Raw genomic sequence first — 25554 nt, forward strand, 5'->3', positions numbered from 1 at the left:
TGTTAAACTTGTATAGAAACTTGGTTAGATCACAAATGGAGTTCTATGAACAGTTCTGGTCTCCATATTATAAAAAGGACAGAGACACTGGAGAAAGTCTATAAAAGATTTATCAGAATGATACCAGACTGAAGTTGTACCCATCAAGAAAGATTGAACAGGCTGGGGTTCTTTTCCTTAGAAAACTAAGAGGTGACCTGATCAATAAGGGCAAACACAGAGATGTTTTCACTTGCGGCCGAGACCAGAACTTGGGCTATCAATATAATAAATCCAATAGGGCAGCCAGGAGAAATTTATTTAACTAGAGAGTAGTTAGAAAGTGGAACTTGCTACCACAAGGAGCTGTTGGTGTGAACAGCACAGATGCAGTTAGGGGCAAGCTAGTTAAACACAAGAAGAAGAACGTTTTAGAATGATATGTTGATGTGGGTAGGAGGAGTGTAGAGCATAAGCACCAGCATAGATCTTTTGGGCTGAATGGCTTTTTTCTGCGCTGCAAATACTTTGCAATGTCTGGCACTGCCCATCTAGGAGACCATGTCTGGCACTGCCCGTCTAGGAGACACTGTCTGGCACTGCCCGTCTAGGAGACACTGTCTGGCACTGCCCGTCTAGGAGACACTGTCTGGCACTGCCTAACTAGGAGACATTGTCAGGCACTGCCGATCTACACTGATTATACTACTATATACATAGTAGTGAATCCTTCAGAACGCATCAGCTACATTACTCTCTTATGGCATGTGAAGGATGCAGAATGAAGAATTATGCTCTCAGTTCATCAGAATTCCAGAGCTAGGTGTGAATCAATTTGTCTGTCCCCTCAGCTGCTCAAAGGAAAACAACAGCAGAGTATGCCTTCTGGTTTTGTGCAATAAATCATAACTTTTACTTATCTTCCCACATCATTTTGAATCTGCTCATAGCAAACTTAATAATTATTTATCAAAACCAATATTCCCCTCTCCTCCCCAAGGAAGATGCTTGACATCTACAAGTGTCTTTGTGATCATTGTCACTGAAATGGAGAACTCAGCAGAATGGGAGGCTGGAACCATCATGCATCTATTCCATTGTTACCATTTCAACATTCAGTGCCACCTTGCTGCTGCCAGTACTGTACATTTACCATAAGCAAGTCATGTAGAATTGATGTTCCCCTTGTGGTCTATGGTATAATGCTTCCAGAGGTGCAATCATGAAATTTAAACTGAATTTGAAATCCAGAATGATCTGAATGTGACATTTAGAACATTCTTAAATTTAGATACTTTGAACCACTGCAAATTGAAACCATCCCTTTTTCTTACCCACTGAACCTTGGTAAAAAAAAAACCTCATATTAAAATGGCAACAGGTTATTTCTTATATTTTCTTATTGAAGATAGGTTATCTGGAGATCTGATGTGCTTATTACCATAGCTTGCAGATATTTGAGCCTGCAGTCGCTGGTGGGAGAATTAAAATAGATTTTAAACCCAACAGAGTTGCTTTACAAATTAACTGGAATTTTGTAATGATATTGGACCTAGTTAACTGCGAGGTTGGGGGAGGGGACACTGATTTATTTTATTTTTAGAAGGAATAAAGACAATATGTAAAATAACAAAAGATGCAGGAGATACACAGCAAGTTTATCAGCATCAGGAAAGGGGAAAAAGGAGCTTAACGTTTAGGCAGAGATCAGATATAGGCTGCTGGTCAAATATACTAACACTAGAACAAAGTATGGCTATAATAAGGTTAGCAACCTGGCAATCGATCTATTTTTTAAAAGAATTGTAAAGAGGTGAGAAGTGCTGGATGATATACTTCAGTCCTCTCAGTTAGACTATGAAAAGGCAAAAGGACGATGGAAGGGAATAAAAACTGCTCCAAAAATGGAAGAAAACACTGAATGTGAATGAAAGCTGGCGGGAAAATGGAGGAAATGGCTGTGGTCAGAAATTGCTAAAATCATTTCTCAGACAAGCAGAGTCCCCAAGGAGAAGATATTGTTGAATTTGATTACAACTGTGTAGGAGACAGAAAGGTCAGAGTGGGAATGAAAGAAGGAGCTGAAATAGTGAGCTTACAAGGTCAGAATCATGCAAACAGAACAGATGTTCTGCAAAACTATCACCCAATCTACAGTTGATGTCCTCAGTATTTGGGAGAAAAAAATTGATTCTGGTTGGTTGAAAATAAGTGACAAGAGGCTCAGTCTTCTTACAGAGTGACAGACAAGAAAAAACTTGATTCAGTTTCAATTCTCATCACAGAAGTTTCACCATGCCAGAAAATGTTTAGTTAAAACACTCGCTTTCACTCTCTCCCCACCATAACCTCCCACTGTCCCTGAGAGTGTAAGTGAGACAGAACCATTAAGACGGTGTCCCTTTCAGACTTGTTTGCATTGGTCAATTAATTTTTAACCAAAAACAATTATAATATTCAAACGGTATGATCAAAGAGGCTTTACCATATTTTGGTGCCATACAAGACCTCAAACAAGGATTAACAGGGGGTTCCGAGGAAAGGTCACAGACCAGAAACATTAACTCTTTCTCTCGCTACAGATGCTGCATGACCTGAATATTTCCAGCATTTTATGATTTTACTTCTGATTTCCAGCATCTGCAGCATTTTGCTTTTGTGAAGGTGTGACAAAGTCTTGTCTTACAAACTAGCACATTTCAAAAAAGAACAAAGGTTACTTTTAATTCTAGTGTTAGAGAACCTTTCTGATGTTGCCTCAAAGCAGGACCAGGTAGATGCATCACCATCACCATGTACATCACACTCAACAGCTGTTCACAATCAAAGTGCACTACTTGCTGTGACTGGAGATGATGGTCAATGTAAAAGTGTGCACTGCTACCTGCAATGGCAATGGATAATGTTGATCCAAGTTCTCCTCCTGGTGATTTAAACACACTGTTCATACTAATCTGTGCATCTTGCTTTATTTATGTTTGACAACGTCAAATATTGGTCAATCCATTATCACTCCTACCAAGCATCATTGCTTCTTCCATTTAAACTCTTACGCCTGCTTGTGCTAAACCAGACACTGGTGTAACGTATCATTGTCAACAACGGAATACCAGAAACCATAACTTGAACAGCAATATTCTTCTATTGTTGATACATTGGATCCCATAGGATTTTACTGTACAAGAATCATTAAAACTTCAAATCTTTTTTTCAGATTTATCTTAATCATTGAAATTAACAATTAATATTAGAAAATATCAACATTAAAATCAATGATGATTTGAACATAAATAATTTAAAAAGTACTGCCTTCTACCAGGTAAATTTACTTAAAATAAGTTTATATAATTTCACAATAAATTGAACATAGGCAAGTTAAAGAAAGATAGACCTTTATTGCATATTTCACCACCTTAAAATATCCCAAAGCATTTTTACAACCACTCCAGTCCTTTTGAAATGTAGACACTGTTGTAATGCAGGAAAATTAAGAGAAGCATACTGGAAGAAACAAGAGAAAAAAATAAAGAACTGGTCCTAAATATCTGATTGAATGGTTCTGGAGGAAACAAAGACTATGTCATACATCTAAAATAAAGGAGTTTGCTGATTCTCCAAAATTAGGAAAGATAAGCACTTTTGACCTTCCTGGAGCAAGAGACTCCAATCCCTCCTCTCTCAACACCAAATAATAAATAACCAGCCAACTGCTCAGCTCTGTCCCTCTTTTGGAGTAGTGCAACATTGCATCAAAAATATAGTTCTGAAAACCTATCCAGGTGAGTGTTGTGAGCCATACAGACCAGGAACAATCAGTTTTGGCCTCTGCTCTATGCTGACTGCAGCCAAGAGTTTTGTTTAATTGTACAACTGGTCTCATTGCCTTAAGATTTTGGGAAGAGGAAGATCATCTTGGATTCCTGATTCTAATCGCTATCCAGTGACTTCTGCAAGAAGTGCCTGAGTGGACATCAACGAAGGATATCAAGCTCAGCTAAAATTAGAATTAGAACATTACAGCGCAGTACAGGCCCTTCGGCCCTCCATGTTGCGCCGACCTGTGAAACCATCTGACCTACACTATTCCATTTTCATCCATATGTCTATCCAATGACCACTTAAATGCCCTTAAAGTTGGCAAATCTACTACTGCTGCAGGCAGGGCGTTCCACGCCCTTACTACTCTCTGAGTAAAGAAACTACCTCTCACATCTGTCCGATATCTATCACCCCTCAACTTGAAGCTATGTCCCCTCGTGTTTGCCATCACCATCCGAGGAAAAAGACGCTCACTATCCTCCCTATCTAACCCTCTGATTATCTTATATGTCTCTATTAAGTCACCTCTCCTCCTCCTTCTCTCCAACGAAAACAACCTCAAGTCCCTCAGCCTTTCCTCGTAAGACCTTCCCTCCATACCAGGCAACATCCTAGTAAATCTCCTCTGCACCCTTTCCATAGCTTCCACATCCTTCCTATAATGCGGTGACCAGAACTGCACGCAATACTCCAGGTGCGGTCTCACCAGAGTTTTGTACAGCTGCAGCATGACCTCGTGGCTCCGAAACTCGATCCCCCTACTAATAAAAGCTAACACACCATATGCCTTCTTAACAACCCTATTAACCTGGGTAGCAACCTTCAGGGATTTATGCACCTGGACACCAAGATCTCTCTGTTCATCTACACTACCAAGAATCTTCCCATTAGCCCAGTACTCTGCATTCCTGTTACTCCTTCCAAAGTGAATCACCTCACACTTTTCCGCATTAAACTCCATTTGCCATCTCTCAGCCCAGCTCTGCAGCCTATCTATGTCTCTCTGTACCCTACAACATCCTTCGGCACTATCCACAACTCCACTGACCTTAGTGTCATCTGCAAATTTACTAACCCACCCTTCTACACCCTCTTCCAGGTCATTTATAAAAATGACAAACAGCAGTGGCCCCAAAACAGATCCTTGCGGTACACCACTAGTAACTAAACTCCAGGATGAATATTTGCCATCAACCACCAAAATGATTCACACATCCTTCAATGATTGCCAAATGTTAACTGCATTCACGGAGGGTTGTCCTCATGACCTCTGATCAACTCAGTGATCACATGACCTTTGACCACACAATGCTTAACCTTGTGACATTTGAGATGGAGGAGGAGGAGACAGGTGTGATATTTTCCTCCCACCTTCTAGGGTTGCCAACTCTGATTGGATGTGCTTCTGGAGGGTTGGCTGCATAACCTCTGATCAATTCACAGCTGATCTTTGACTTTGGCCACACAATACTTATTCATGATATTTCATCATGTGACATTAGGGATGGAGAATGAGGAGAGTGAGACACCAAACCTTTAGAATCATTCAATAATACAGCACAGGAGACCCATTGTGCCTGTGTTAGCTCTTTGAAAGAGCTCTACCATTCTCCACTCTTTCCCTATAGACCTACATTTTTTCCCCCCTTTCAAGTATTTGTTTAATTTCTTTTTGCAGTTACCTTAAATCTGTCCTCTGTTTACTGCCCCTTCTGTCTACTTAATTACTCTATCAAAACCCTTCATGATTCTGGACACCTCCATCAAATCTCTCCTTAACCTTTGCTGCTCTAAGGGAAACAATCCCAGCTTCTCTAGTCTTCCCACATAATTGAAGTCTCCAATCCCATTCTCATAAATCCTTTCTACACCCTCTCCAAGGTCTCGACTTCCTAAAGTATGGTGCCCAGAATTGGCTACAATACTCCAGCTACAGCTGAACCAGTGTTTTGTAAAGGTTTAGCATCATTTCTTTGCTTTTGTACTCTATGCCTATATTTATAAAGCCAAGGATCCCACTTGCCCTTTTTTAATTCATTCGTGGACTATGCGTGCCACTGGCAAGGCGAGCATTAATTGCCGATCTCTAATTACCCTTGAGGAGGTGATGGTGAGCCATCTTCTTGAACCACTGCAGTCCGTAAAGAACACCCACAGTGCTGTTAGGGAGTTCCAGGATTTTGACCCAGTGACAATGTAGCAAACAGTGAGAAGGATAGTGACAGACTTCAGAGGAATAGAGACAGACTAGTGAAATGGGCAGACACATGGCAAAAATTTAATGCATAGAATGGTGAAATATTTCAAAGTCAGGTTGACAGAATTATGGAATAGAATTATAGAATGATTACAGCAAAAGAGGACACCATTCAGCTAGAGTCTCTTTGCAACAGCAGTTCTGCTGGTCCCACTCCCCTGCCCTTTCCCCCATAACCCTCTAAATTTCTTATTTTCAGGTGCTTATCCAATTCCCCTTTGAAAGCCACAATTGAATCTGCCTCCACCACCCTCTCAGGCAGTTCAATCCAGATCCTAACCACTCTAGTTTGAGAGTTCTAGCAAAGCTGACTCATCATTGTTTTTCAGAGTATAAGTTCAGGGGTCTGAGTGCTGCTTGTCTGCATAGTGTGTGAAGAAAGGAGTCTGTTAAGTGAGAGGATTTTAAGGGTTAATCTCTCCAGAGTCTAGTTTTTGTTTATATTTAGCAATTAACTAAAATTACCTGTTTAAGAGGCAAGTTAAATTTCTTACAGTTTTAAACAGGGATATACAAGCACTCAGTAGTTTTAGCTAGCTTAAACTGGTTTCTGAGCTCTAGCAAAGTTGACTCATTGTTTTTCAGAGAGTATAATTTCAGCGGTCTCGAGGGCTGCTTGTCTGCAGAGTGCTGCTCGAGTACACAAAGTGTGAAGAGAATTTGGTGAGTGAGGGAGTTCAGTGAAGACGGAACTATAAAATCAAGAAAAAATACATTTAATTTAATTTAATTAACGCAATAGATATAGCAGGACAGGTGACATGTCACAGCTACAGTATGTGGGAGCTCCTGGATGCCACAGCAATGCATGTCTGTAGTAATTGTTTGCAGCTTGGGGATCTTTGGCTCAGAGTAGATGAGCTGGAGGTTGAGCTGCAGACATTGCAATGCATCAGGGAGGGGGAAAGTTACCTGGACACTTTGTACCAGAAGACAGTCACATCCCTCGGATAGGGTCGTCTGATTTGGTCAGTGGTCAAGGACAGGAGAATGCGACTGCGAGTCAGGAAGGTAAGGGGATTGAGAAGGTGGGAGTGGAGCAGCCTCAGCCCTTGCAATTGAGCATCAAGTTCGAGGTTCTTGCAACTTGTATGGACAAGAGTGAGGGCTGTAGTGTGGATGAGCAGACTCACCATGGAAGCCATTCAAGTGGGGGGAGAAAAAAAACAAAGTAGTGGTAGTAGGGGACAGTACAGTGAGCAGGATTGACACAGTTCTCTGCAGCAAAGAGTGAGAGTCCAGAAAGATGTGTTGTTTGCCTGGTGCCAGGGTTCGGGAGATCTGCTCAGGGCTAGAGAGAAACTTACAATGGGAAGGGATGGATCCAGTTGTCATGATCCATGTAGGTACCAACCACGTAGGTAGAACAAGGAAAGAGGTGCTGTCTGGTCAGTATGAGGAGCGAGGCACCAAATTAAGAAGTGAAACCTCAAAGATTATAATCTCGGGATTATTACCTGAGCCACGTGCAAATTGGCATAGGGCAAAGATGATTAGAGAAATGAATACACAGAATAGATACATTCCAACGAGAAAGAAAAATTCCAAGGGGAGGAGGACCCAACATCCGTGGTTAACTAAAAAAGCTAAAGTTACTCTCATATTTAAAGAAAAAGCATATAATTGTGCAAAGGTAGGCGGCAAGTCAGAAGAGTGGATAGAATATAAAAATCAAAAAATGACTAAAAGATTAATAAGGAGGAAAAAATTAGAGTATGAGAGAAAGCTAGTTGGAAATATAAAAACAGATAGTAAGAGTTTTTATAGATATTAAAAGAAGAAAAGCGCTAAAGTGAGCATTGATCCTATAGAAAGTGAGTCTGGGGAATTAATAAAGGAAAATAGGAGATGGCAGATGAATTGAACAGGTATTTTGCATCGGTCTTCACTATAGAGGATACAAGTAACATCCCAGAAATAGCTGTAAATCAGGAAATGGAAGGGAGGGAGGAACTCTACAAAATTACAAATCACCAGGGAAGTGATACTGAGCAAATTATTGGAACTGCGGGCTGGCAAGTCCTGGGTCCTGATGGACTTCATCCTAGGATCTTAAAAGTGGCTGATGAGATAGTTGATGCATTGGTTTTAGTTTTCCAAAATTCCCTAGATTCAGGAAAGGTTCCATTAGATTGGAAAACAGCGAATATAATTCCTTTATTCAAAAAGGGAAGGAGACAGAAAGAAGGCAACTGCAGGCCAGAGTGCTTAACATTTGTCTCAGGGTAAATGTTAGAAGCTATTAAAGATGTTATAGCAGGGCACTTAGAAAAATTCAAAGTAATCAGGCAGAGTCAACATAGTTTTGTGAAAGGGTAATCATGTTTAACCAATTTATTGGAGTTCTTTGAAGTAGTAACATGTGCTATGGATAAAGGGGAACTGGTGGATGTACTGTGCTTACATTTCCAGAAGGTATTTGATAAGGTGCCACATCAAAGGTTATTTCAGAAAATAAAAGCTCATGGTGTAGGGGGTAACATATTGGCATGGATAGAAGATTGGCTAGCTAACAGGGAACACAGAGTAGGCATAAATAGGTAATTTTCTGGTTGGCAAGATGTAATGAGTGGTGTGCCACAGGGATCTGTGCTGGAGTCTTAACTTTTTATAATTTATATAAATGACTTGGATGAAGGGACCGAAGGTATGGTTGCTAAATTTGCTGATGACGCAAAGATAGGTCGGAAAGTAAGTTGTGAAGTGGACATAAGGAGGCTACAAAGGGATAAGGATAGGTTAAGTGAGTGGGCAAAGATCTGGCAGGAAGAATAAAAAAGTGTATTTTATAAATGGAGAGACTGCAGAGCTCTGAAATGCGAAGGGATCTGGGTGTCCTAGTGCATGAATTGCAAGAGGTTAGTATGCAGATACAGCAAGTAATTAGAAAGCTAATAGAATGTTATCGTTTATTGCAAGAATTGAATACAAATGTAGGGAGGTTATGCTTCAGTTATACAGGGCATTGGTGAGACCATCTGGAGTACAGTATTGGTCTGCTTATTTAAGGATGTAAGTCCATTGGAAGCAGTTCAGAGAACGTTTACTGATACCTAGAATGGGCAGGTTGTCTTATGAGGAAAGGTTGAACAGGCTAGGCTTGCATCCGCTGGAGTTTCGAAGAGTAAGAGGCGACTTGATGGAAACTTATAAGATCCTGAGGGGTCTTGAATAGGTGAATATGGAAAGGATGTTTGCTCTTGAGAGAATTTGGAACTAGGGGTCACTGTTTAAAAATAAGGGGTCGCTCATTTAAGACAGAGATGAGGAGAAATTTTTTCTCTGAGGGTCGTGAATCTTTGGAACTCTCTTCCTCAAAAGGCAGTGGAAGCAGAGTCTTTGAATATTTTTAAGGCAGATAAGGTAGATAGATTCTTGATAAGCAAGGGGGTGAAAGGTTGTCGGCGGGCATGTGGAGTTGAGGTTATAATCAGATCAGCCATGATCTTGTTGAATGGTAGAGCAGGCTCGAGGGGCTGAGTGGTCTACACCTGCTCCTAATTCCTATGTTTATATTGTTATGACCAGGTGAGAAAGAGTCTAGGGTTCCCTTTCAGCCTTCACCTGGTCTTACTGTAACAGGATTTTATTTTTAATACTCTGTTTTTAGCCTCCCCCCTTGGTTCACCACTTTCCAATTATAAGGCAAAGAAACAAGCACAAACAGGCTTTCTTAGGTTTAAAGGTGGTGAAATTTTATTAACCTTAAACTCTAATTCAGTTGACGCCTACAGATACAGGACTCACCCACGCTAGCATGCATACGCAATACACATATGCAAATAGAGACAGAAAAGAGAAGAAAAATAAAGTGGAAAGTTTTGAGGCAATATCTGAAGAGTTGTTGTTACGGTTCTTCGAGCTCACTGTAGAATCCTTGATTGTAAGTAGTTCTTGCTTTTCATTGGGGCCCAGTATTCTTCTTAAACCTTGTGCACTGTGGGAAACTTTTCTCTCTTGGGGTTCATGCGCCTCTGTGAGAAAGAGATGGCAGCAGATAGGAGAGGCTGTGACGAGCCAACCATGAGAGGTCCTTTCAATCTAGGAGCAAACAGCTTTCTGCCAGTTCAAACATTGTCTCTACAATTTAAAACTCACCAAGTTGGTCAGTAGGGTAGTCACATGACTAACTGGTCAGACCACATCTGTTTGTGAATTGTATTGGAGCAGGGGATAGCTCCTTTGTTCCCAAACACTGTCTGCTAATATGCAAAAATGTCTTTCCAGCCAGGGGTCCGTCAACCCCTTGTAACAGGCCTTCTCTTCTTCCCAGCAACAATTTGAAATTTAATATCCATGTGGCGAAATTAATTTGCCTCATTCATGGCAGGTGGGGGCCTCCATGACAGTATGCTCTGTGTAAAATAAAAAGGTTTTCCACATGTCGCCTTTGGTTCTTCTGCCTTGATTCTTTAAATCTGTGTCTTCTTGCTCTTGACCCCTCTGCCAATGGAAACAGTTTCTCTCTATCTACTCTTGACCAGACCCCTCCTGATTTTGAGCACCTCTATCAAATCTCATCTCAACCTTCTCTAAGGAGAACCCCCTCACTTCTCCAATCTATCCTTGTTATTGAAGTCCCTCATCCCTGGAACCATTCTCGCAAATCTTTTCTGCACCCTCTCGAAAGCCTTCAAATCCTTCCTAAAGTGCAAAAACAGACAATACTCCAGTTAAGCCAGCTGAAGCAGTGTTTCATAAAGGTTCATCATATCTTTGTTGCTTTTATACTCTATGCCCCCGTTTATAAAGGCCAGGATCCCATATGCTTTTTTTTAAAACCACTTTCTCAGCCTGCCCTACCAGCTTCAACGATTTGTGCACATATATCCCCACGTGTCTTTGTTCCTGCTCCTCCTTTAGAATTGTACTCTTTAGTTGATTTTGCACTTCCTCATTCTTCTTACCAAAATATATCACTTCATATTTCTCGGCACTAAATTTCATCTGCCACTTGTCTGCCTATTCCACCAGCCTATGTCCTCTTGAAGTCTAACACTATCCTCCCGACAGTTCACAATACTTCCCAGCTTTGTGTCATCCGCAAATTTTGAAATTGTTCCTTGTACATCCAAGTCTAAGTCATTACTATAGATGAAGAAAAGCAATGGTCCCAGTACTGACGCCTGGGGAACCTCACTACCTTCCTCTAGTCTGAAAAACTACCGTTCACCACTACTGCTTCCTGTCACTCAGCCAGCTTTGTATTCATGTCACCACTGTCCCCCCCCCTTATCACTATTCTATAGTTCTTGCACCTCTTTATAATTTCTCTGCAAATTTGCTTCTCTATATCTTTCTCACTAGTTGGAGGCACATAGAATTCACCCAGGATTGTAATGGCACCTCTATTGTTTCTTAACTCTAACCAAATAGATTCTGTCCTTGATCACTCCAGGATATTCTCTCACTCCAATACTAAAATTCTCCTTAATCGATACTGCCACCCCTTCTCCTTTCTTCCCTTCGCCATCTTTCCTGAACACCTTGTATATTTGTGCCCACAGCTCACCAACCTTATTTGCCACATTTTGTGCATTTACATACATGCACTGTAAACCTGAATTCGATCGCGCTGTATTTCCTTAGTCTGAGCCCACCTATTACTTCACTATTTTTTACTCCAGTGATACTTGGCTCTCCCAATCCTTTGTGCAACTTGCTGCTGTTTCTAATGCTACATCCTGAATCCCATCCACTTGCTGTTAATTTAAACCGTTCCCAACAGCAGGAGCAAACTGCCCTGTGAAGACATTGGTCCTGGCGCTGTTGAGGTGAAACCCATCCTGTCGGTACTGGTCCCACCTCCCGCAGAACTGGTTCCAAAATCCCAGGAATCTAAAGCTCTTTCTCCTGCACCAACTCCCAGTCACACATTCATCCAAACTATCCTCCCATTTCTGTACTCAGCAGCACATGGCACTGGGAGTAACCCGAAGATTACTATCTTGAGGTCCTGCTTTGCAAGGTCTTTCCTATCTCCCTAAAGTCCGCCTGAAGGACCTCATTCCTCTTTCTTCATATGTCATCGGCACCGATATGGACCACGACCTTTGGCTGTTCACCAACCACCCCACCCCAATCCAGAGCTCTCTGCAGCTGCTTGGTGACATCCTTGGCCTGGATACCAGGGAGACAACAGACTCCTGGACTCACATCTGCAGCTGCACAAAGACCTATCTGCTCTCCGAACGATGGAATCTATCACTTTGCTTTCCCAATCTTCCTCCTACTCCCTATACAGCTGAGCCACCCATGGTGCGTGACTTGCAGGGGAACTTGCATGTTGTGTTCCCTTGTGCCTGATGCCCATGTTCTTTTAGGAGGTAGAGGTCATGGGTTTGGAAGCTGCTGTCGAAGGAGCATTGGTGAGTTTTTGTAGTGTATCTTAGCGATGGTACACACTGCAGTCATGGTGCACTGGTGGTGGAGAGAGTGAATATTTAAGGTTGTAGATTTTTAGTTTTAGTTTTAGAGATACAGCACTGAAACAGGCCCTTCGGCCCACCGAGTCTGTGCCGACCATCAACCATCCATTTATACTAATCCTACACTAATTCCATATTCCTACCACATCCCCACCTGTCCCTATATTTCCCTACCACCTACCTATACTAGGGGCAATTGCTAATGGCCAATTTACCTATCAACCTGCAAGTCTTTGGCATGTGGGAGGAAACCGGAGCACCCGGAGGAAACCCACGCAGACACAGGGAGAACTTGCAAACTCCACACAGGCAGTACCCAGAATTGAACCCGGGTCGCTGGAGCTGTGAGGCTGTGGTGCTAACCACTGCGCCACTGTGCGCAGATGGGGTGCCAATCAAGCAAATTGCTTTGTCTTGGATGGTGTTGAGCTTCTGGAGTGTTGTTGGAGCTGCACTCATCCAGGCAAGTGTAGAGTATTACATCTTCCAACTTGTCCTGTCATTCTCAAAGATTTGTGTATGCACGTCCCTCACCCAGGCATGTGTTCATGGACTCACTTTAAAATTGCACCATTTAGTTTGCATTACCGCTCCTCATTCTTCCTACCAAAAATGAATCACTTCACATTTCCATGCGTTAACTTTTCTCTGTCATACACCTGCCTATTTCACTAGTCTATGTTCTTCTGAAGTCTGTTACTATCCTCCTGTTTACTACATTTCTGAGTTTTGTGTTGTCAGGCAAACCCCACGTGCCATGACTGAGGCACACATTTTTTCACCACATAAACATTAAAACTTAAAATTGCAAGCCCTGACCCGAAAGACATTTCCATGGTAACAATGTTGAAACAATGGGGATCCAGCAGTTGCTTCTCCAATACGTGGTCAGACTAGTTTTGGACACATGACTGGCTGGCTGAAGTTTTTGAATTTGAACTTCCAACCAAGGACGTTGAGGAGACTGTTCCATATAAGGAGCTAGTCACATGACTAACCTGCTGGGCAACTTGGGAGTTTTTTTGAATTTGAACTCCCAACAAATGTTTTTGAGAACAGACAAAGCCATGTGCTCATGGAGTAAACACCTCTCCTGGAACTGATTCAAGAGTTACAGCCTCTGTCTGTCTGTCTTCCTCTCTTCCCACAGAACTGAATCTTGTGAAAACACGTGAAACTCAAAGAGAGAAAGGTTTGCCACATGAACAAAGTTTTAAAAAGATTACTGGGCTCCAATGAAACGCAAGATCATATCTTCAATCAAAGACTACAGCAAGCATGAGAAACAGTAACAAGATATTGCCTCAAACTGTTCTACTTATTTTTTCGTTTGTTCTTTTCTATTCCTATCTGCATTTTTATATTGCGTGTGCAGGCTAGTGTGAGTGCATCATACATCTGTAGGTGCAAACCATAATAGAGCTTTAGTTTTAATAAATTTCATTTTTCTTCTTTAAACCAAAGAAAACCTGTTTGTACTCAGTCCTTCACCTTATAATTGGAAACGGTGAACAAGGATTCACACAAAGGGGGAGCTCAAAACACAGTGTGTTTAAAATTAAACCCTGTTACAATAAGACCAGGTAAAGACAGCCAAAGACCCCTAGACACATTGCTCACCTGGTCATAACAGTGTCATCTGCAAACTTTGAAATAATGCCCCTTATACTCAAGTCCAAGTTGTTACTATATATCAGAAAGGGTAGTGATCCTAATACCAACTCCTAAGGAAACATCACTATATAACTCCCTCTAGTCGAAAAAACACACCATTCACCACTACACTGTTTTCTGAACCTTAGTCAATTTTGTATCCATGCTACCACTGTCCTCTTAATTACATGGGCTTTAATTTTGCTAACCAATTTATAACATGGTACTTTATCAAACTGTTTTTGAAAGTCCATATACACAACGGAGAACAAACACTGGAGCAAGAATAAGGGCGTGACAATCATTGAATGTGAAAGAGGAGAATAGAAATACTATTCCAAAACACATCCCTCCCTACCCTTGTTGGGCAATGAGCTTCAGCTATGCCTGAACTCCTCTAATAGGATTAGGATGCAGTCTGTCATGCAGAGCAATACATAATGGATCTGCCCAACCCACCTAAGGGGAAATAGCAAAAAATTTACTTTCAGGATCAGGTTCACCCCGGAAACAGGGAGAAGTGCATCTGCAGGAAGTAGTGTGGCAGAAGGTTGCTATTGGTCACTGATGGTGATCGGGCTCCTGATGTAGTGAGTAAAATGCTGGATTACAGCCATATTCTTTCGTCACAACCCAGTCCCTCTCCCAGACCAGGCACTTGTGTCATTGTCATTGCAGAAAGTATAAGAAACCAGACTTGTGCTATCACCCTGAGCCTGCATTCAGCCACCTCCCTGAGAGCTGCAGCAACCACCTTAATCTCAGTGCAGCCTGCCAACATGGGACCTGAGCAAGAGATGTTCCTCAATAATTGCGTGCTGAGAATTTTGCATCACCTCAACCACACAGTACCAACTAGTGCAGAAATGCCAAACACACCCATTGTGGTGGTGAAACCCGAAAACTATTTGGAAAGTGGCTTTCTGTGCTGAATCTAGTGTAATCTGCACCTTGGCCATTGCTTTTGCCATCTGCTTTGTTTGGTAAATGTGGACTTAAAAAATCTCAAATTGAAGAGTTTGTGGCAATGTCCCAATTGTGAGTGATCAGCTAAGTTTGTGCAGGGACTGTGAACATCAACACTCTAAAATGTATATCTGAGGGGACTGTAACTGTGAGGAATTACATCTGTATCTGGTAGGGCAGTCTTAGCAATATATTCGAACACACATATTAATATTAGATTGCAGTGTTACTATTACTTGTTGTTTGAATTGTGATCAGAGTCTGTAACATCTACCGACAGGAGTAAAGGTTCTGAATTGGGGGAAGGCAAATTTTACGAAACTGAGAGGTAATCTGGCGAAAGTGGACTGGATCCAGCTGCTTGAAGGAAAATCAGTGGCAAACCAGTGGGAGGTATTCAAAAGCGAGATTCTACAGGCACAGTGTAGGCATGTCCGCACAAAGACAAAGGTTGGTACGGCCAAATCTAGAGCCCCCTGGTTATCTAGAAGGTTAAGTTAAAGCAGAAACAGAAAGCTTATGACGATCACAAAATACGTAATACTTTAGAAAGCCTAGAGGAGTATAGAAAGTGCAGGGGTGAAGTAAAAAAGGAAATTAGAAAAGCAAAGGGATGAAAAATTATTGACAGGTAAAATCAAGGAAAACCCGAAGATGTGTTATCAGTATATTAAGAGCAAGAGGCTAACTAAGGAAAGGGTAGGGCCTATCAGAGATGTACAAGGGAACGTATGCTTGGATACAGAAGATGTGGGCAGGGTTCTTAATGAGTTTTTTGTCTCTGTTTTCACAAAGGAGAGGGTTGACGCAGACATTGTAGTTAAAGAGGAGTGTGAAATATTAGATACAATAAGCATAATGAGAGATGGGTGGCGTAGTGGTTAGCACCGCAGCCTCACAGCTCCAGCGACCCGGGTTCAATTCTGGGTACTGCCTGTGTGGAGTTTGCAAGTTCTCCCTGTGTTTGCGTGGGTTTCCTCCGGGTGCTCCGGTTTCCTCCCACATGCCAAAGACTTGCAGGTAAATTGGCCATTATAAATTGCCCCTAGTATAGGTAGGTGGTAGGGAAATATAGGGACAGGTGGGGATGTGGTAGGAATATGGAATTAATGTAGGATTAGTATAAATGGGTGGTTGATGGTCGGCACAGGCTCGGTGGGCCGAAGGGCCTGTTTCAGTGCTGTATCGCTAAAAAAAAAAGTGATAATATACAAGGAAAAAGATTGCTGAGAGTCTCGGACTCAGCCACTACTTTAATAAGCTTAAGAAAATGATTGTCTTTATAATACTGAAACAGTGATTTGTTCTATTGTATTTTGTAGAATTGTACTTCAGGGGGAAGAAATAAGTCAACACCTTTAAATTGAAGACAGAAAATTGGTAAGGGGGAGAATAAAGAACAGAGCTAAGTTGAATTACAGCCAAGGCTTGAGCAATAAGTTAGGGTGGTAGTGAATCCGAAGAAGAGAAAGAGAGAAGTGTTCATCTCACAATACCACAGGAAGGTTGGATAATGTGTTTGGTTTCATTGCCTCATGGTTATGCACATCGCGCAACAGATGTGACTCAACCATTTCATGTAATACTCTGCTCCCTCTTTGTGGCAATGTCTTTCTCCTACTCTGGGGCATCCCGGACATGGGGCCCCATCCTGCATCAGATCACAAAACAGTTCTTTTTTAAAATTGGAATTTTTAGTTGGAGCAATGTATTTTACTCGAAATGAGCTGCACTCTGAAAAGATGGACTGGGAGCCAATGTAGCTTAGCAAGCATAAAGATGACAGATGATCACAACTTGGTGCAAGCCAGGGTACAGGAGCAAAGTCTCAGAGGCTGAGGATTCAGCAATACATACAGCCAACAAAGGCTTTGGGGTGCAAAGGAGAAAATTACTCACCCCTGTAAACAAAATCTAAGCAGGTCAGGTTAGTGCATCTGGTCTGCAAAATGGCTGAGCAACTCCTGCCTCTGAGTTAAAAGGTTGAGAGTTCAAGCCCCACTCCAAGACTTGAGCACATAATCCAGGATGACACTTCAGTGCACTATGAGGGAGTGCTGGACTGTTGGAGGTGCTACCCTTCATATAAGACACTTCATGGATCTTCTCAGGTGGATATAAAAATCCCATGACACTATTTGAAGAAAAGCAGAGGAGCCCTCTGGCCAGTATTTATAACTCAACCAACATCACAAAGAGATTATCTGGTCATATATTGCGTTCCTGTTTGTGGGACCTTGCTGTGCATAAATTGGTTGCCACATTTCCTGACATCACAAAAGTGACGTGACTTCAAAACTTTTTCATCACTAGAAAGCATTTTGGGGCATTCGGAGATCATAAAAGGTGTTTATATAAAAGCAAGTCCCTTCATTTCTTTTTAACTTTGCTCCCATAACCTAACTCGTTCAAAGTCCCACTCACTGATCACCTAGGTGTTCGTTGACTTGCATTGGATTCCTGTCGACTGAATCTTCATTCTGGTGTACAAATCCAGCCCTGGCCTCTCTCCTCCCCATCTCTGCAACCTCCTCCTGCCCTACATTTCTCAGAAAACTCTGCATTCCTCCAACTCTGACCTCTTGCACATCTCCCACTACCTTCACCATCTATGGCCAAGCTCCAGAATTCCCATCACAAACCTCTTGGCCTTGCCACTTCTCTCCCCTTCTTAACACCCACCTCTTTGACCAAGCATTTGGTCACCTGTCCTAATGTCTCCTTGTTTTGACTGTCAATTTTTGTTTGATTATACTCCTGTGATACGTCTTGGAATGTTTCACTACATTAAGTTATTATTAGAGAAGAAATGGAATTCATTGCTTGTTAATTGCCACAATCGGCACAGAAGTGTCTCACCGGCATATATTCCAAAAAGCTATTTCAGTCCTTACCTAGTAAACATCTCTAAACAGCAATCCAAAACTATCATCTGCTCTGATAGATATAATTATTATAATTACTGGGCTGTTGAGAAAGAACTGGGGCATCCTTTAAAGAAGCTAGTGTCTATTCAAAGAACTATATATGGGCAGAGATTTATTTCATTCAGTTTAATCACATACCCAAATCACAGCAGTGACACAAAACCCCATGGGTGGAGACACTTGCCTGACATAATATATGAAAAACTCAGTTCAAATGGCTGAGAATTTGACTCATATTATTTTGATTATGTGAAAGGTCATTCCCCTCCTTCCTCATCTCTAACACTATGGGCTAAATTTTATTAGTGTACTGCACATCGCGGCAGTGTGCTTTGAACTCGGCGGCCTTCCGACACGGAAGCGCCGCCGCCGCTGAACCCCCGCGTTATTTTGCGCATGGGCTCATTTAAATGGAGGGGGCAGAACAGCCACCCCCGATGACGTAGAGGGATTGGCCGCTGCATCCCCGGTAACGGCGTCCAGCGTCTGCGCCATTTTAAAAGGGCTATGGGCCCTTAGATGAAATTTTAATATTTAAAAGGGGAATTCGTTTACACTTCATTTAAAAATGTTATTGAAACCTGGAGGCCCTTTCAACCCACCGCCCAATGTCTGTTTTAGGGCCACCGACCCTGAACAAACGTTATTGACATCGTAAACTTTCTCCGCCAACCATTTGCCCTTCAATCCCTTCCCACCATCCCCACAGCCAATAAAAAATGTTTTCCCTGCACCCCCACCCCTCCTGCCCTGAAATTTGCAGTCCTCGCCCCTCCTCACCAGTGTCTCGCCTGTGTGTTGCGGGCAGCGGCCGTAAAGTCAGTGTGGGGCGGTCGCCGTGACTAGGTAAGTTAATCTGCATTTTGATTTAATGAATTCTGATATTTAAATGAAGGCCCCACTGCCAAAGATAATATGTTGCGGGGCCTTCCCAGCATTGTGGGTCATGTCGGGCCTCTCCCACAACTATTGTACGGGCCCTCCAGCCATGAACCCGACATAGAGGGGCTGGTAAAATTCAGCCCTATGTGTGAGGAGCTCACTGATTTTTGTTTCTAATACTGCTGCTATCTATTTGGCTAAATCAATCAGTCTCCTCTTCTCCTTTGTCTGCCCTGAAGTCCCATCCCAATGCAACACACATTCTGTCATTTCTCCCGATATCCATCACAACCTTCACATTTATCTGATCCATGAGATCCAAATCCTGCTCCTGGCTTGATCACTCAATTGAATTGAATTGAATACAAAAGTAGTGAGGTTATGCTTCAGTTATACAGGGCATTGGTGAGACCACATCTGGAGTACTGTGTGCAGTATTGGTCTCCTTATTTAAGGAAGGATGTAAATGAGTTGGAAGCAGATCAGAGAAGGTTTACTAGACTAATACCTGAAATGGGTGGGTTGTCTTATGAGAAAAGGTTGGACAGGCTAGGCTTGTATCTGCTGGAGTTTAGAAGAGTAAGAGGCGACTTGATTGAAGGTGCAGAACAATCTTATAATGCTGGCTGTTTCTCAGTTTCAACCAGAAACTGGCAAGCACATTCTAATCCGTAAAGTTCTCATACGCAACAATTAAACTTGTAAGTGACCTCAAGCTGTGTTTACTTATAGCATTTAGACTTTCTGGCTTTGAACGACAGGCTACCCTGAATAACCTGAACATGTTTAATTAACAAATAGCATTTGCGGCATTAAAAAGAGACAACAGCACTTCACCAGCAAAAATATATTTTGGAATACATGATTTAGCACTTCTGTTCAAAAGAGGAGGAAAAGGATCAGCCATGTTATTGTAACCTTACTATTTTGGGTCATCACTAAACTGTTACTAAGGAATAACATTAATGAGCACATAGAAAGTTATGGGCTACTCAATGACAATAAGATGGAGTTGTTTAGGATGGATCATGCTTTAACTAATTTAATCAAATTTTTGAAGGTGATCGCAGATCAAAAAAAAGAGGAAGGTAAATGTAATACATTTGGAATTTTCAAAGCCTTTGATAAAATACATGAGAGACTTGTTGCAAAGATTAAGCCATGGCTTGAAAGGTAAACTGGTTAGAGAAATAGCTGATAGATAGAATGTTTCTTGTAGTGTAGTTCGTGTGCATTTGGAAAATGAGAGAATTCCTATCACATAAATGGCTTGGATAAGAGCATTGAGGCAAAAATCATTAAAAAATGCTAATGATACTAAATTCATTGGATTGGAAAACTGAGGAAGAGTAAAAAAGATGACAATATTCGCTGAAGAATAAAGATGTAGATGAGGACTATTTTTCAAGTTTTATTTTACTCAAAACATTACATTTATGCCTCTAACATTGATGGAAATACAAGATGATCTGTTCCTCTGTAATCCCATGTAAAGCAAAATATCATATTTAAAACTATGTTTCAAAGAACAAGGAGCTATAGCCTAGGTTCTGTGTTTTAATTGATTTAATAGAAAACAATTGCCAATTTAATACTGTAGTTTGAAGTGATAGGCTAGCCCTGGACAGACAGCAAGACAGGGATAGACCGAGAGACACACAGACAATACATAAATTTGAACAGTTAAATCTAACACAGGTCTGTCATATATCAGGCTCACATTTTGTTATAGATGTGAAACAATCTTTAAAGAAGTCAGCCATTGGCCTGGAGTCTGAAATTTAAAGCATTTAGATTTGCCTACTGATTGGGCTCAGCAGTTTATAAGTAGCAACAATTATTTGGAGTTGCCTATTCTAAGCAGTGCCATTATAAATACAGGACAAAAAAAAGTTAAACAACCATGTTCCAGACCAGAGACCAACCACAGGCTATGGGAAGATTTGCTAACATACATATTTGCATTTAAGATCATTAGGAATGAAAAAAATGCCATTTTGTTTCTGTTAAAAGGAACAAAAACACACATTCACATAGTTAAAGGGGAACTGAATATGATATATCTGCCACATAACAGAAAGGGTGGCTTCTGCATGCGTTCTGTTTTTGCTCAGTTTACTTTTATTGCCACATTATAATCCTTAAATATTTAATTCCCTTCAGATACATCTTGGAAATTCACGTTTTGTATAAAAAATGTCAATCAAGTAATACTACAGTATCACTGGAAACTGGACAGGGTATTTTGGCAGCACTCCCATCACTTTTGTGCTGCTGGAAAATAGATATTGGAGAATCATATTGTCGATTCTGTGTGACAGAGAAGGAATGACTCTACACAAAAAAAAGTCTCATCAGGCTGCCTCTAACCAACAGCTTTAATAAAACATGTAATGATGGCATTACCTAGAGTCCCCTAGCAAGTGCACATAACATCCTCTCCAAGCTCAAGCGAGTACACTTCCCATTAAATGTTTTGACGAGAAGCACAGAGCAAACCAGACTATTAAATCTGATGTACGCTTCTAGATTACATTAACAAATCAAAGCCATTTCAAAACACTAGCCTTTACAGTAAATCCCTGGTATGAAATTTAACACTCACCCCAGACTGTTGAAGGTTTTTCATGCCCCACATTGTGTTTTCTCACCAGAAAATGTAATTACAAGGTTTGATCCATAATAGTTCCTCCTGAAAACTGAACATTTTTTGGGGGTCGGTAGTCCAACCAGGGTACTCGGAAGTCACATCATGGCCCCCACACAAAATATATACAGTCCCTGATACATTAAAACACGAAACAGCTCAGTCCCAGTTTGCAATTCTAACAGCTGTTACTTCACAGTTAAGTATTCACCACTGTACTACTTCTCCTTACTTATGCTGTGGGAATAGTGCATTGTACCATGTGGCTAATGGTAATCTGAGTGGTTATCTTTGATGAGCTGTTGCAAATCAGGAAGTAAAAAAAGCTATTAAGACCACTGTGAAGCAAGGTAATTTGTAGCACAAGCAGTAACATGTCCTTAAGTATCCACTTCCCTATCAGTACTTATTGAATTCTCTTGCACCTATGTTGCACTTTGTAAAATGTTTCCTGTGAAATGTAGAATTTAATGTAATCTCAACAGGATGTGACATGGTAGATTAAAAAAAACTTCTGCCATTGACTTGAACAGTATTTGCGTCTATGTGCAATATTGCACTTGAAAATTATTTTAACATTATTGTTGTCACTATTGGAAATTGAGCCAAGGCACTTTGGGAGGAGTCTGCCAATTTGTACTGTGCTGGATCGACACAAATAGCAACCCAAAAAGGCCATCAGTCATTCAAAAATTCTCTCTGTTGTCGTAGGTGAGGAAAATATACTGTGGCTCAAACAGTAGGTTTGTTGCTGCTCACGTTTCCTGTTATTTGTGGATGAATTGGCCCAGTCAAAATGATCTAGACAAAATGAACTTTAATTTATATGTTGCTCTATTTTATTTCATCTGCTGACAATTGAACAGTATTCAGTCCCGTTTGTAATTCCTCAAAAAATGAAGCTGTCTGTACCCATATGCAGCAAGACCAACATCCAGGATTGGGCTGATAGTAGCACGTAACATTAGTGCCAGGCAATTACCATCTCCAACAAGAGAGAATCTAACTATCTTGCCATGACATTCAATGGCATTACCACCACTGAATGCCTCACAATCAAGATCCTGGGGGTTACCATTGACCAGAAACTTAACTGGCTCAGCCACATAAATACTGTGGCTACAAGAGCAGGACAGAGGCTGGGAATTCTGCAGTGAGTATCTCACCTGCTGACTCCCCAACACCTGTCTATCATTTATAAGGCACAAGTCAAAAGTATGATGGAATACTCTCCACTTGCCTGGATGACTGCAGCTCCACCAGCACTCAAGTTTGACACGACCCAGGACAAATCAGCCTACTTGACTGACATCACATCACCACCTTAAATATTCACTCCCTCCACCACAGGCACGCAATGGTAGCAGTGTGTACTATCTACAAGATGCACTGCGGCAACTTGCCAAGGCTTCTTTAACATCACCGTCTAAACCCATGATCTCTAACAGCTAGAAGGACAAGGGCAACAGGCACATGGGAACACCACCAAGTTCCCCTCCAAGTCATACACCATCCTGACATGGAAGTATATCACTGTTGCTTCATTGTCACTGGGTCAAAATCCTGGAACTTCCTTCCAAACAGCACTGTAGGTGTACCTACACCACGTGGACGGCAGCGGTCAAGGCGGCGGCTCACATCACCTTCTGAAAGGCAACTAGGAATGGGCAATAAATGTTGGCTTTGCCGGTGACACCCACATCCCATGAATGAATTAAAAAAAGAAAAAAATTTGAGACAGGAAAGGGAGAAAAACAGAAGGGGGAGTAAGAATTATCATGAGGTTGCATTGATTTTGCAAGAATTTGTTTGAAATCAGCCAACCCTACGCAAAATAGAGGAACTTCAAGTGCAAGTTAAGTCCAACACAAATTGACTTTACACTGGTTTAAGGAGTATGAATATGTTGGATGGCCAATGGAGGAAGCATGGGGCAGGATAGTTGGATTGAGGTGGTCATGAAACCTCCAGGATTACATCCAGTCAGAGTTGATAAGCTTTGGGCTTCAGAGGTGCTAGGGGAGGGGTGTGGGGAATAGAAAGAACATTGAGTGGAATATCCCAGTGAACAATTTTGGGGCCCTAGTGTTTCTAATTTACATTAATGACTTGAATTCAAAGGCTCAGTATAAATTGTTTAAGTTCACAGATGATACTGTTCACGGGGAAGAGGAAGTTGATCTGAGGAAGTAACCAGCGATGTGTAAAATGTGTTAGATAACACATGTAAGTGGGCAGACCAGTGACAGATGTAATGCAATATAGATATGTATTGTGCACAGGGAGAAAGGACAGTACACACACCATGATGCTGTTGAAATAGCTACAGCTGAAGATGAAAGATACTTAGGGGAGTACATGCTGTTCAACACGTCCAATCATCATGCAGTGGCAATTAACGAAGCAAACAATGCTGAAATATATGTGTAGGAGCAAAATACAAGTCAGAGAGTGTCATCCATAAACTGCACACTGCTCCAGTCGGACCACTGAATACTGTGGTCAGTTCTGGTCACTGAGACATAAAGGAGACAAGCCCTAGAGGTGGAGGAGGGAAGAGCACAAGACTGATTCTTGAGCTAAATTTTAACATTCTGACCTGCATAGAGTGGGGGAGGCTGGCAGCCGATCAGGAACCAGAAATTTCCACAGCCTGTTTGTCAGCAGCTCTTTAATTCAGCCACGGCATTTACGTCTAATTTCCAGGTTTCCTGATCAATTAGAGCAGGTGGGTGTAATAACGACCTGAATCAATCTCCTTCACCTCTCCTTATCCAAAGTCACTCTGCGAGGGTCAGAACTGAAACATTCTTGAAGTGCCAGAACCGAGCCAGCATCCAGACAAATGGAGGGTCAATGTGCAAAGGCTGCATCATAGTTCTCAGAGGCAGTCCTATACATCATGCTGTTGGCTGTAATGGGTCACGGGGAGGCTCTTTTCCCCATGGACTAAAGGAAGAAGGGAGCCACAGAAAACAAGCAGGCGTGGCTGGAAGCGGCAGAGGAGGTAAGCAGCAGGAGTGGGATGGTTTGCTCCTGGATACAGTGCTCGATGAGAGCAGGAAAGATGAGTGCCATTCCACATTCAAGTACAAACTCCAGCCTTCCCCTGCACATCACTCTTCAGACCAGCACACCTTGCAAGTGAAACCATTCCTCTCGAGGTACCTCTTCACATCCCGAATGACCAGTCACCACTGACACTCACCCTCATCTTACTGCACTGTCACACCCCTCCTCTCCAAACATTCTACAGCTCACACTCATAGGCCTCTTTGAAGGACAAGAGAGCATGGGACACTAGAGAGAGACAGGGAACCGGGGGTGGCCCTCCACTCATAGCCACCCTAACAGTAGCGCAGGAGCTGGTGCTGGAGCTAAGTCTCCACATGCCTGGCAATTGGCAATGGAGCGATGGGGTCTCCTAGCTACTTGGTGCCAGAATTAAACAGAACACAACCACATGACGCGCAACACTCACTCATGTAGATCTGATATCACCAGCCACTGAAATATGATGATCTGCACAATGATGACTTAGAACCCTTTCATGTCCAAAAGCGTCCTTGAGCAGCTGCCGCCAGAGGATGATGATCTACCGAGTTGTGCATATTTGAGCTGGCAGAGGGTTCGCATGAGTCGTGTGCCAGTGCTTCCTCAGTGAGTGACCTGCTCTAAGATCTTTAACCTTGAAAGGAAGCAATCTCAAAGAGAACCAAGATAGTAAAGGTAAATCAGAACATGACTTAAAATGAAACCTTGATAGCAGGAAGGCACAAAGGATAAGGCAAGCGAAAGACAAATTTAGGACTAGTGTTGAAAAGTTCTTTGCTGCATAGGTGATCATGAATAGGAATAGGCTTCTGGGTAAGAAAGGTAAGTCAAAAGCCTGCAATCAATTAACTAACAGGTAGCTACTATGACAGGTTGATACTATTGTGAGTATGAGTGCTTTACTCTCTGTGGATGGGTGAGCTAGAATGGGCCTTCCGAATG

The 25554-nt window shown here is 41.9% G+C and overlaps 1 protein-coding gene across 2 annotated transcripts in view; it reads right to left on the minus strand.

The window, feature by feature from the left end:
- ipcef1 (interaction protein for cytohesin exchange factors 1) overlaps positions 1 to 21970 on the minus strand; it is a 210973-nt gene extending 189003 nt beyond the window's left edge. Inside the window, exon 1 of one of the 2 annotated variants that reach the window (XM_068044818.1) lies at positions 21517 to 21970. In XM_068044818.1, the coding sequence (XP_067900919.1) occupies positions 21517 to 21549 (33 nt within the window). In that variant the 5' untranslated portion in view covers positions 21550 to 21970. The remainder of the gene's footprint in view (positions 1 to 21516) is intronic. The other variant, XM_068044820.1, reaches the window with a different exon arrangement.
- Positions 21971 to 25554: the final 3584 nt, after the last annotated feature.

The sequence above is a fragment of the Heterodontus francisci genome, chromosome 13 (genome assembly GCF_036365525.1).
Source record: "Heterodontus francisci isolate sHetFra1 chromosome 13, sHetFra1.hap1, whole genome shotgun sequence".
NCBI lineage: Eukaryota > Metazoa > Chordata > Chondrichthyes > Heterodontiformes > Heterodontidae > Heterodontus > Heterodontus francisci.